At 44.1% G+C, this 13,860-nt stretch overlaps 1 protein-coding gene across 1 annotated transcript in view; it reads right to left on the bottom strand.

The window, feature by feature from the left end:
* Nucleotides 1-13,860, bottom strand: part of LOC138526531 (trefoil factor 3-like) — a 123,523-nt gene that overhangs the window by 32,318 nt on the left and 77,345 nt on the right. The window contains exon 2 of the mRNA XM_069637334.1: nucleotides 4,570-4,713. Coding sequence (XP_069493435.1) covers nucleotides 4,570-4,713 — 144 coding nt within the window. The remainder of the gene's footprint in view (nucleotides 1-4,569; nucleotides 4,714-13,860) is intronic.

The raw sequence follows: 13,860 nt of genomic DNA, 5'->3' as shown, positions 1-13,860 counted from the left end.
GTTGGGATGAGGAAGAGTGGGACTAGGTGTAATGAAGATTACAGGTAGCTAAGTCAGGCATTACCTCCATGTACCTCTACCTCGTCCCAGTACTTGTGTATGAGGCAGAGTGCCTTATACACAAGTACTGTCTCATACACAGTGGGACGAGGAAGAAAAGGACTAGGAATAATGAACATTACCTATAAGTAATCCAGGCATTAAACACAAGTATTGGTGCAACACCATTGAGTTGACTCAGATTCAGCAGTCCCCCACCCCCTGAAATGTTGGGATATGTTGACTCGACCTGGCTGACCTTCAGAGCAGTTGCCAGACAGAACAGGACACAGATGTTAAACGGCACCTGGGTTTCGGTGTTAACAAGAACCCAGCAATTACTAACATAAAGCATTTCACTGTTAGCACCTGCATTCAAATGCCACATTTTTTTAGGCAATTGAAATCGTGATGTGGGTTTAATACTTGCATGCCAGGGGAGTGATTGGAAGGGTAGAGAGGGAACAGGAGACCACTCATTCTCACAGCAGTCCATAAGTGGGTGCTTTCAAACTTAAAGGAGAGAGTTAACTGCTTGTAACATTGAAGCTGTACTAGAATAGTCTCGTTAAAAATCGTAAATAAATTAGCTGCCCCAAACAAATAAGTTTTCCCCACCCCCATCGCCCATGAAGTTAGCGCCTCTCTCAACATTTGAAGGGTTAGCCCCGAAATGTAGGTTTTGTTGCACCCCTGAACGCAAGCACACACACCATTCACCATATATACACATGCACACCCAGCCATCCATACATTTAAGTGTGCACCCTTTCACCATACAGGCACACCCAGGCAGCCACCCGTACATTCACATGTGCACCCTTTCAACATACACTCACACATGTCATGGGGTTGAGGGGAGCCCTAACACTTCAAAAAGAAATTGGGCCTCATTACACCTATGCCAGACTGGAAACAACGGTGCCGGTAAGCTTACCGGCACCATTGTTTCCGGGCCGACAAATGATAGCTCTGCCGGTGGTTGCCGTCCTGCCCGGCAGGTCAGACCTGCCGGGCAGAATGGCACCCACCTACATAGTTTTCACAGAAGCACCGGCACTGTTATTAACAGTGCCGGTGCTTCTGTGGTCCCCATTCCCATAGAGTCCGATAGGACTTAGATGGGGACTTATCATTTGCCGACGCCTGACTTCCCAGACCGCCGGGGTTGTAATCCCCCGGTGTTATCAGGAAGTCGGGCACCGGTAAATCATTACGGGCCTGGCGGCAACCTGCTGGTAGCACTGGCATGGTTACCGTCAAACCCGTAATGAAGCCCATTGTTTCTTTTTGCAGTCACTCTGACTTCATAAAGAAATTATTTCTGTTAAGGACCGAACCATAACGAAAATAATTTCTTTGTGAAGGCAGACTGTCTTCAAAAATAAACTATTTATTTTTGAAGTCATAGGGCTCCCCTCACCCCATGACATGGAGGCCTCCCGCCTAGGGTCTTCCATGCCATGGGAAGGGCGCAGCCCTAGGACTTCAAAAATGAAGTTTCTTTTTGTAGTCACTCTGCTTTCATAAAGAAATTACTTCTGTTACAGAAATAATTTCTTTACGAATGCAGAGTGAATTCAAAAAGAATGTTTTTTTTTTTTTGGGGAAAAACATATTTTTCTTTTTTTTTTCTACAAGTGGGGGCCCTCCCAGGACATGTGCCTGAGGGGCCCCCCGCACAGCGGGGGTTGCGGGGGCCCCTGTTACGCCAGTGCTCCCACACTACTTTACCCCTACCCCACTCCTCTATTCCATACCCATGCGCACCCCCTCTACCCACTCTACCCCAACCCACTCCCTGCATCTCACTGAGCCCCAGACTACCCCACTCATTACCCACCCACTCTACCCACACCTTCCATATATCACCCCTGCAAACCCACACACCCTACCTAATCCCTGCCCACACCCAACAAGGCACCCACCCCAGCTCACCTCTTTCTACCCACACTTTTCCTAGCTCATCCATGTCTATCATGCTCACCTTTGCTTACTGCCTCCCACCTTAGCACACCCCTCGACTTCTTTCTTCCACCTTAGCTCACCCCTACACCGCCACACTAGCTCACCCTTAAAATCCCCATGCTTACTTTAAAAAGTTCCAAACATAGTGTTTGTTGACATGGAACATTAGCAATACACATCGTAAAGCTCCGTTATTTGTCTGCAAGCACTGATTTGAAGACATGTTTGGAATTACTTGCAAAGTAGAGGTCAAGTAATTACTGCATTGTTACCTATAAATGTAAAATTCAATAATCAAATGCATACTTCAAAACTATTGGCTTAGCCAATGTGTGTTTGCATTGCAACCGCTGTTCTTTTGGGGACAGCCATAGAGGGACGTCATTTAGGGGTCACCAGGGGGCGCACCTGTGACCCCTGTAGTCTCCCTTGCTACCCCTGTGGTCTCCCTTGCTACCCCTAAAAAAAAGATTATTATTATTATTATTTTTTTTGGAAGGTCCTGGGCTGGGGCCAGCACCATGTGGCTCTTTGTATCTGAAGTGTCTGGTTTTCTTGTTCAGACCTGTTAAAAAAAACAGATGGTTCCACAAGTGCAACATTTTGAGCCGTGACCCTAAATAAGAAAGAATAGGAATACCAAATAATTTGTCTTTCTGGAATTCTATACAATAATTGCTAGACTTATTAAAGGTTCATTTCAGGCACACTTCAGGGGTGAGTCACTGATTGAGTCTGTTCTTAAACACCTCATATTTACAATGCAGACACAAATGTCCAAAAATAATTTAGAGTAGAATAAGCATCCATTTCGGAACAATGTATTTTGCTTTTTGCAAGTTGCAGTTATGGCATGTTTTTTTCTGCTGTTGTCTCTGTTATGATCACCACAAGACATTCCATCTCACTGTCCTCGGTGACCTGACAAAATCCTTGTGCCTAAAAGCGTGTGTACAGTGGGGAAATGTTTGACCATAGCACATAAAGTGGCCCTTGTTTTCATTGTGCCACAATGAATGCCTTGTTGTAATGTGTCAATCTTTCCTATCTCCATGGCATGCTGTTCAGTATGTATGTTTGCATGTATGAGGTAACGAGTGCCCAGAGTACGAGATACCCTAAGCGGTCCACAATGCCATTGCTCATTGCTGGTCTCAAGGTGAGCTGCTGTCTGGCATTTCCTACGTCTCTGTTGGTAAAACAGAATGTGAGAAAACCACTCAGAAATGGGCCAGTGGGAAAATTGTGGCAAATCGTGACACTACCGAAAAGTGGCACCGCAGGATCTTCACCCTTGATAAAACTGCAGGAAGTAATATAACACCTGATCTTTGCATGTCATTGCATGTGCATGTTTAGGTGAACAGCCTTCATTACAAAGAACCAGATACTGAGATTAGATAAAGGGGAAACATGCTTAATAATCACATTCTAAGTGTTGTAATAATATGTAATATTAGCACCCTGGGCAGGTGTGTCAGCCAATCAGGCTGCTCAAAGCACTGGCTGAACCTCATGATCCGAGCCAGCGCAAAATTGAGGATGCTAACAGCAATGATCACCAGTTCCTCATACTGGCTAATAGCAATGATCACCAGCTCCTCAGACTGTCTAATAGCAATGATCACCAGTTCCCCAGACTGTCTAATAGCAACAATCACCAGTTCCTCAGACTGTCTAATAGCAATGATCACCAGTTCCTCATACTGGCTAATAGCAATGATCACCAGTTCCTCATACTGGCTAATAGCAACAATCACCAGTTCCTCAGACTGTCTAATAGCAATGGTCACCAGTTCCTCATACTGGCTAATAGCAATGATCACCAGTTCCTCATACTGGCTAATAGCAATGATCACCAGTTCCTCATACTGGCTAATAGCAATGATCACCAGTTCCTCATACTGGCTAATAGCAATGATCACCAGTTCCTCATACTGGCTAATAGCAATGATCACCAGTTCCTCAGACTGTCTAATAGCAATGATCACCAGTTCCTCATACTAATAGCAATGATCACCAGTTCCTCATACCAATAGCAATGATCACCAGTTCCTCAGACTGCAGAGGGTGGGAAGGGCCCAGGCCCCATTAGATTCGGCACAGGGCCTCAGGCCACTGCACCCAGTACAGTCTGGGGATCCAGTGACTATTGATACATGACTACCCAATTTAAGATGCTCAATTTATCAATTGACGAAGGATGACTGGATAAATCGGAAATGGCACAGATTTTAACCCGTTTTCCTGCAGGTGGAACATCCATGTCCCAGGCAGGGATAAAATATCGAAGCCCCTCTAATTCTGTATCCAGGACTCACATATCTTTCAAATTATAAAATCGGTGTTGCAAGGTACAGTATAGCGGGTCATGGTTGTAACTACACGCCGCCCCAAAAGACACTCTTGAATTTGCTGAGTCAGTCATGAGATGGGTGACTCACAAGCCTGCAGTTCAGCACCTCCTTAGTGAGCAATTACAAATGGAAACACGTGACAGTGTGCACTGGAAACATGAGATGAGTCAACCTTGCAGATACCCACCCTGGAGCCGCGACTTACCTGCGGAGAGGGGGAAGTAGCACAATTTCACCCCGGGAGTGCTGGAGTCGAAGCAGCAGCCTCTTCTGTGGCAATGCTCTGCAGAGATGCCTGGGTAGCCGCATTCTATCTTGTCGTTGTGGTGCACGGAGCACTCCTTGCTATCTGCTCAAGATGAGAAAAACCATTGTCAACCAGTTCTTTGCACCAATAAAAACACTCTGGAACTGGTTCAATAAGTAGGCGCAAAGGAAAAACAGCCAAAACTCATAAATATACATTTCTTTTTTCAATCCTCCTATGCATACAAAACCATCTCATAGTACTCGTAATAGTCCACATACTGGACTTTTGACTGACCGCATATAACTTGGAGTGGGTGACATTCTGGCTTGAGTTCTGTTACTGTACATCTTGGAGTGGATGATATCCTAGCTTGAGTCCTGTTACACTATGGGGTTCATTACGACTAAGCCGGACTGGGAAAAATCCAAGTAAAACAGCCGGTACTACCGGCTCTGGAATTTTGCAGGACCGGTTTACTCCGAGTCTACCGGTAGGGGCTGTGAATTAGCGGCAGGCCCAACCTGGACCCTACCAGGAAATAAATCAGTGAAGCACCAGCACTGCTAACAACAGTGCCGGTGCTTCAGTAGTTCACATCCCCTGGAGTCCTTGGGGACTCCAGGGGATGTGAACTTATCGCCATTGCCTGCACCCATAATATCCTGGTAACACCGGGATATAGGGCGCTGGGAATGATATGGCGAGTCTGCCGGTAACCCACCGGTTGCACCAGGGGGTTACCGGCAGACCTCTAAGGAGGCCCTATGTCTTGGAGTGGGGGATATTCTCACTCTTATTGTATGGCTTGAATTGGGGAATATACTGGCTTGAATCCTGTTACTATATGTCTTTGAGTGGGGGGGGGGTATCCTGGTTTTAGCCCTGTTACTATATGTCTTGGAGTGGGTGATATCCTGCCTTGCATCCTGTTCTTATTTGTCTTGGAGTGGGTGATATCCTGGCTTGCATCCTATTGCTATATGTCTTGGAGTGGGTGATATCCTGGTTTGCATCCTGTTACTATTTGTCTTGGATTGGGTGGTATCGTGGCTTGCGTCCTGTTACTATCTGTCTTTGCTTGGGGGATATACTGGCTGGACTCCTCTTACTTTATATCATGGAATGGAGGATATCCTAGCTTGAGCCGTGTTACTGCATGTCCTGGAGTGGAAGGCATGCTGGCATGAGCCGTGTTGCTATATGCCCTGGAATGGAAGAGATATTGGCTTGAGTCCTGTTACTATATCTTTTGTAGTGAAAGATCCTAACTTCTGTTATTATATGTCTTGGAGAGGGTGACCTTCTGGCTTGAGTCCTGTTACTATGTTTCTTGGAGTTCGGTTGAAATATCACGCGTAGTGGTAGATATCCTGGTTTGTGTGTTTTCGATATATATCTTGGAGTTCAGGATATCCTTCCTTGAGACCTGTTGATATATCTCTTGGAGTGGGTAATATCCTAGCTTCAGTACTGTTACTATATTTCTTGGAGTGGGGGGATATCTTGGATTTAGCCTTTTTGCTGTAGCTCATGGGGCGGGGCATATCCTGCTTTGATCACGGTTGATATAGCTCATGGAGCGGGGAATATCCTGCATTGATCCCGGGTTGATATATCTTTTAGAGTGGGGGATATCCTGGCTTCAGCCCTGTTGATATTTGTCTTGCAGTTGGGAACATCCTGGCTTCAGTCCAGTAGACAACTAAGATAAATTGATTAACGTGGCTCTTCCTAGCATTGTTAACTCTTCCTTGCATTGTTAAAAACCTTCTCCACTGAAGGGGTGCAGAGGATATCAGCTGCACCCCTTCAGTGGACAAAGCTTCTGCATATGTCATTACTCCTTCCACGAATGTATCTGGGGCCTACGTAAAGTGTGGTTGCATGGCTGTGGGCTGCCACTAATAGTGTCAAAGAAATCATTAAGAGCAATGGAAGCTAAACACACACATTTACTTGAGCCCCTTTTCAATGTGACAGGGTTGATAATTTGCCTCAAAAGGCTGGCCACTCATGCGCTTCCACAGGTACTTCAGCAGCCCCTTCCTCTGCCGCCTTCAAATGATTGATGCCATATTCCTTATTCCTCACCTACATTGACTTTGCTGTCAATATGCCCTTCAGGCTTGCAAGCGAGATGTGGTATTGTCATAAGTTGCAGCATGCAATGTTCCACTTAGTCTCTGACATGCAGATCAGAGAGGAACCCTCTGCTTAGGTTTTGCTAATGTTGGTTGTTATGTCTGAATATATAGCACTATTCATCTTTCTCGACAGGCGCACTATTGCAAGTCAACATGTGTGTGCATTTTATGTGCACTGGGCAGACAACACTAGTACAAGAGTCGGACCTTCAGTAATACTAAAAAGTCAAGCACACTTGTGGGTGTAGAGGGATGTTCCCCGATTGTTATTGGCGAGAGCACTGTCCAGTGCATGGCTCCAAAAAGTGCATCCAAGATTACTAATCCCTTATCAAAGCTCGGTATTACTTATTTATTTTTGTAATTATTTTTTATTCCAGCGTTTTTTGACTTCCGATATGCAAATCTTTCACAAAAAACATTTTATAACATATTTCACATTAAAATGGGCAGTTAAAAACAGTAAATATAAAACATTAAAACTAGATCGTAAAAAACACATTTCATCACATGATCCCTCATAAAATCACGTGAAATCAGTTTTCCACGAAATGTATAATAAGTTCAATTGTTTCAAAAACCTAACCACTGCAAAGGTTAAGGCAAGCCTGACTACAAACCTCTTATCTCTGCCAAACCTATACACACACCTATACACACACCTATACACACACCTATACACACACCTATACACACCCCTATACATCTGAGGAAGTGGCGTTTTAATATTTCCCCTTCCACCTGATCCTGGCAGAATCTACAACCAAGTTCATTCTCACTCCACTTTTCCGGCACGCCTAAGCTCTGCCGGGTAGGAGTAAATTCAAACACAATCTCAAGAATATACTTCTAAATTCTGGCCTAGGATAATTTTTCTAAAAGTTTGGCACATGGTTCAGAGCCTTAGTTTCCCCTCTCAAGTTCCCAAACACCTTGCATCCGTCACAATGGAATAGTGTGCGGATCCAACCACCCGTCCAGCAGTTTTTTTTCGCTTCATTGGGGTTTCATCGAGACAAATGTCCATACCTGCTATTAAATCTAAACAATTTTCCACCCATCTAATTAAGAATTCAACATTTTTAAAAGGCAATGCATTTTTTTAGACCAGGAACAAGCAATTTTCAGGAACAAGATGACATTTTCTATAAAATGTTTCATTTTCCTTTGTACCATCATTGGCAGGGATACTAAGGTCAACTCAAAACCTAAAATTTGAATTGGGAAGCTCTTTGGTATTCCTAAGATGTTTTCCAGATGATCCCTTCTAATAAGTTCCATACTGTGGGTGGCATACAATTCATAGCTTCCGCCCCATACACCAGACACGGAACCACCTTCATCTTATAGAACTTCAACACCGGTATTACAGAAACACAACCACATTTACGATGCAGAATCACATCCCACGATGCTAACGCCTGTGCTCTAGTTTTTCAAGCCTTCACATTTAAAGAGTCCTTACCACATCCATTCAATGTCAAGTCCAAGTAACGATAAGTGTCAACTCTGACCAAGGAGGTATTCTGTAGCCATCACGATAGGGGTCAACTCTCACCAAGGAGGTATTCTGTAGCCATCACGATAGGAGTCAACTCTGACCAAGGAGGTATTCTGTAGCCATCACGATAGGGGTCAACTCTCACCAAGGAGGTATTCTGTAGCCATCACGATAGGGGTCAACTCTGACCAAGGAGGTATTCTGTAGCCATCACGATAGGGGTCAACTCTGACCAAGGAGGTATTCTGTAGCCATCACGATAGGGGTCAACTCTTACCAAGGAGGTATCCTGTAGCCATCACGATAGGGGTCAACTCTGACCAAGGAGGTATTCTGTAGCCATCACGATAGGGGTCAACTCTGACCAAGGAGGTATTCTGTAGCCACCATGATAGGGGTCAACTCTGACCAAGGAGGTATTGTGTAGCCATCACGATAGGGGTCAACTCTGACCAAGGAGGTAATCTGTAGCCATCACGATAGGGGTCAACTCTCACCAAGGAGGTATTCTGTAGCCATCACGATAGGGGTCAACTCTCACCAAGGAGGTATTCTGTAGCCACCACGATAGGGGTCAACTCTGACCAAGGAGGTATTCTGTAGCCACCACGATAGGGGTCAACTCTGACCAAGGAGGTATTCTGTAGCCATCACGATAGGGGTCAACTCTGACGAAGGAGGTATTCTGTAGCCACCACGATAGGGGTCAACTCTCACCAAGGAGGTATTCTGTAGCCATCACGATAGGGGTCAACTCTCACCAAGGAGGTATTCTGTAGCCATCACGATAGGGGTCAACTCTCCCCAAGGAGGTAATCTGTAGCCACCACGATAGGGATCAAGTCTGACCAAGGAGGTATTCTGTAGCCACCACTTAAAATTCACTCTCTTGTGAAGCCTAGCTGGTTTCAAACCCATACTGTTTGATTTAGAAACATTTATTATTAGCTTATTCCGTTCAGTATATCTCTGTAATGCATTCAACCCGCTCAGCAGCCCTATCAGTGTTCTATATATTAACACAAGGTCGTCCGCGTAGAGGAGCCATTGTAACGGATCTACCTGATTTGTCCGCATGGGAAATGTTTGCATGGGAAATGTTAGAACGGGAAATCCACAAATACAAAATGTTTGTACATTTCCCATGCGAACATGCAGGGGTTTCCCCCGCAACTCCGCTCACTATACTGTGTATTATAGTGAGCGGGATTTTGCGGGGGACACCCCAGCAGCCCCCGTTTCTTTTTTTAATTCATTTTTTATTTTATTTTTGGCTGTGTTGGGAGAGCTGGGGGGGGTGTCCCCCGCAACCCCGGCTCACTGTAGTGAGCGTGGTGTTGCGGGGGACAACCCCCCAGGCCACCACAGCCTTTTTTTAAATGTATTTTTCAGACCGACCCCACCAAAACACATAAACACATACCATTAAAAGTTGGAACCTTTGGTAGTTAGAACTTTTCGTGGTGTGTGTTTTAGGTCTTTTGTTGAGGTCGGTCATTTCGAGTTAGGTAATTTCATCCTAACCCATTATAACACCCGTCCATTTATATGGGTTGGGTAAGCATTCACTTTTCCCAAGTCTTCACCCACATTAAATAGCGCCAGTGCCAAAAGGCAGCGCTGCTTAAGAACACATTCAGTTTATGTTCATTTAGAAAGCTTGCCCTGTTGATTAAGCCAAATCCTTAATGACTTTTGGCTGAATCCATTTAGGCCTGTAGCAATCCGTTGAACAAATCCAGTATGTTGGATGTCAAAAGTATTCTTTGCCCAGGCCTTCAGCTTGTTTAATACCACAGTCCCAAGAATCTTCCCCGGTGCATCCAGAAGCACAATTGGACGGTAATTGTTTAGAAAGGTACAGTCGCCCTTTTTGAAAATTGGAACTCTAATGGACGACTTCCAAGAAGTGGGAATTTGCTTAATCTTTATTGCATAGTTGAAAATCGTACATAGGACCTCCACCCAATGTTGAGAATGAGTTTTTAAAATTGTATTTGAAAGTCTGTCTGGGCCTGGTGGTCAGGAACGACTACTCTTAACTACAAGATACAGAATATCCTCTATGTGAAAATCTAAAAGCCAATCCTCATCAGTTGGATGGTAAGGAGCCACTGCCTTGAAGGAATTGCATGCAAAGGTTCTTGTGAAATGGGAAAGCCATGCTTCTTTTGAAATGGGATTCAGCTGGAGTGCAAGTTGGGGTGTCTCACACTCTTTGACTAAGTTCCATATGTCACCCACATGTTCGGTTCTAATTGCATCTAGCATCAATTCTGAATTCCGCTGCAACGGACTGGCTTTTAATTGCATCTATCATCGTTTCTGAATTCCACTGCTTCAGACTGGCTCTATATCCCTGCAGCCAATTTTACATTTTAGCTTCACATTTTGTATTTGAGGAGGGTTGTAGTCGCACCTCCTAGCTTTAACTTCCTTAATGGCATTCCTCAGATCTCGCTTGCTTTGTTGGACTAAAAGATCAAAAGATTTAAAATATGGCTGAAATGGGTGGGGAGACTTGGTCATTTAAAATCTTAGTATGATTACATAGGTACCTACAGCTGCTGTTCCCTCCTCAGCTTGGAGGTCATACCAGTTACCAAGACGATCATTTACTTTTCCTGCTAATTCACTATTCCACTTTACCCTGCTTCTTCTTGAGTTAACCTCCAGATTTAACAGATGTTTACTTTCTGGCTTCTTATTAGAGGTGAATACTCATTTAGCCCACAAAATGTTATAATCACTTTGGACCGTAGGCAATACCTTAAATTCAGAGGTAATTGGGAACATATTTCAAGAGGCAAATATGTAGTCAATAAAGGCCAGTTTATCCCTGACCCAAGTCGATCCAGCAGGTATGTCCCCTACCACATGTCTCTATTCCCCATTAGATACCACCACTTTTCACGGACCTTCCTTAAAGAAGCTGGATTCATAACTTGATCCTGAGAGTTCCAACCAGTACACATGATGTTTAAAGCACTGGCAAGCCTAATAGCAGATATAGAACCATCTCCCATGCGTACATCAACAACCTCAGAAACACTATCCATAAACTCTTCATCCAAAATCCCACTGGTATTCCAACATAGGTTAATTAGAGCACACCTGCCCAGTCCAGGGAACCTTATTGCATTCCTGTGCATCTTTGAGGCCTGCATAAAAGGATGAGGAGAAGACCAGGTCTTCAATTCGATGCCTTTGCCATTTTGTATAGCTGTCAAGAGACCCGATGTCAGTCTACCTTTTGGGCCTTTAGCAGCTGGATTTAGAAGGGCAGAAAAGCCATCCAGAACTAGAGGCTCCCTAAGCCAAGTTTCTTGTAGAAGTAAGATGTCGTAAGAAAACAATTCTTATCTGTAGATTGAAAATGACTAAAGCCTCTAGTATTCCATGAGCCTAAGACTATTTGTTTTTCAGTCCCCTGATTCTCTAGTTACAAACCCTTTACATTAGACACAAGAGCTCCAGCCAGCCAAGATTAGTTGTCTTCCCTGTTATTAACACACAAGGCTTGGGGTATTTCAACAATTTGCCTGGATTCTGCAATTGTAAAGGCACATTTGGCTTGTAATGTCAAAGGTGCGATCAATTTATCATCACTGACCATCCTTGAGAGCTTTGTAACATCCTGCTACATAAAATCAGACCTGTCAACCTCCCTCATATCATAACCCAGCGGATGGAGGTAAGAGGCTGATTCTGCAATTACAGTTGTTTTTAATCTAGATTGTATATGCAAGAGCACCTTATCCAACTGGGAGTCATTGTAAAATTCAACCAAGTCAAGATCTCTTGATTGTATAGCTCATAAGGTCAGAATTGTGTCAAAGAGCCAGAACACAGTCATTCTATTCAAAAGTGGAGCTTCTCTTGAGACCGGCAACCTCTCTTAAACATACACAGTATTTTGCTTCAAACTTTGAATCCTGGGTTGGGGTTCATGTCGGGGCTGCATTATTCAGCCTTACTGGATCTTGACACAGGTGGGCTCTTTTCTCTTTCAGTGTATAAAAGCATTACAGCAAGTTACTGTTGGGAGGCCTCTCCTGTTGGACATGCTTATCCATGTCCTCCCGTTCTGATCACTCCAGAGTGAATGGCTCTCGAGGGATTTTAACTGTCACAGATTGTGATCGTTGTTCAAGTGTTCCGTTTTCTAGTAGTGGAGGGATCTCATCCGAATAGGGAGAAAAATTCAAATTTTCATCTCCATGATCCTCATGCTCATCATAAATTATCAAAAGAGGTTCATGCAACTGTTCTGGGTGGTGAGTAAATTCAGCCATACCTCGTGCTCTCGGGGTTCCATTCTTTGTAGATGCAAATTTCTTCTCTTTAATCGGCATGTTTAGAGATCTTAGGAACTTCCTAGAGCCAACGTTATTTGTTTTAGCCGGTCATTTCTGATTCTTAGTTTCTTTTTCATTGATCTCTTTTCTTGCCCCTTTGTCTCGTCTTTCTTTTTACTTACCGGAAGATTGGATAGTTATCCTGCACAGAGGTATTCTGGTCATTACCACTAAGTGTAGATGCCAAAGATTGAGCAACATTACTAATTACTGGATTATCTTCGAGGATCAGAACCAAGGTGTCTTGGCCCAGTACCAACACCTGCTCGTCCTGCCTCACACCGATTGTTGACTCCAGTTCGCCCACTCGTTCTTTTACTTGATTTCTCAAGGGGCTCTGGGCTGCCACAAGATTCGCCTTTGGAGTTTTACTAGAATTGTACTGACTGTGTTGGCTAGACAGATTTAAATGTGGCTGTTGAGCCATGATGTAACCCTCGATTAACAATACTTTCGAATTTAGAAGAGTAAGTAGGTTTACGTGCTCACAGATTCTAGCATTCAATGATTCACTTAACTTCACTAGTGTTAATTTTGAGAAGTTTAATGTCAGAATCGTGGTCAAGTCTTGTCCTGGCAAGCTCAATTCGCGGGACGATCTTTGAGCTGAATATAACCGTAAGGAGAATATTGAAAAATTTGATGAGGAACTTGTTGAGAAATTTACTGAAGTATCTGGGTATAAAACCGGAGAGGCAGAAAGTGGCAGCTCCTTGTTTCTAATTTGTTCTTGCCTTTGTAGCAAGGCACCCACCAGAAGAATGTCCTCATCATCCCAAGGTTGTTAATTTTTTGCGATGCCATTTCTATAGCGACCATGGGTTCTTTTGTTTCCACACAAATAGAGCCTTGTGTCCGAGGGGTCTCTACCTCAGGCAGTGTAGTCATGCAATACACCAGGGTACTGGCCTCAAAACTTCCTTAGCACCACCTCCTTCAGACCTGAGCCTGGGGTTCCAAATGGCACCTCTTCGACTGCCTTAGCTGGCAAAGGCAGCTCCAAGTTAGGAGCCAAATCTACTAGCGCTGTGTCTGAGACTGTGTCATATAAATCCTGCTGAGATGAAATTTGGATTGCAGTAGCAGCAATAGGACGAGTCCTTTTCGGAAGTACACCGTTATTTTTTTAACGCTGAAGCCACAGCAGATTTCTTCTTATTATGGGTCGATGTTTGTCATTAGAGACTGTTATGGTTTTATATTAGTGTGCGTGTTGTGGAACTAGTTTTTGGGAGATTGTGTT

Source organism: Ambystoma mexicanum, chromosome 7p (genome assembly GCF_040938575.1).
Source record: "Ambystoma mexicanum isolate Mex_15411 chromosome 7p, UKY_AmexF1_1, whole genome shotgun sequence".
NCBI classification, from domain to species: Eukaryota; Metazoa; Chordata; class Amphibia; order Caudata; family Ambystomatidae; genus Ambystoma; species Ambystoma mexicanum.
Note: the sequence above shows the minus strand (reverse complement) of the source record. Positions and strands in the feature narration are given on the sequence as shown.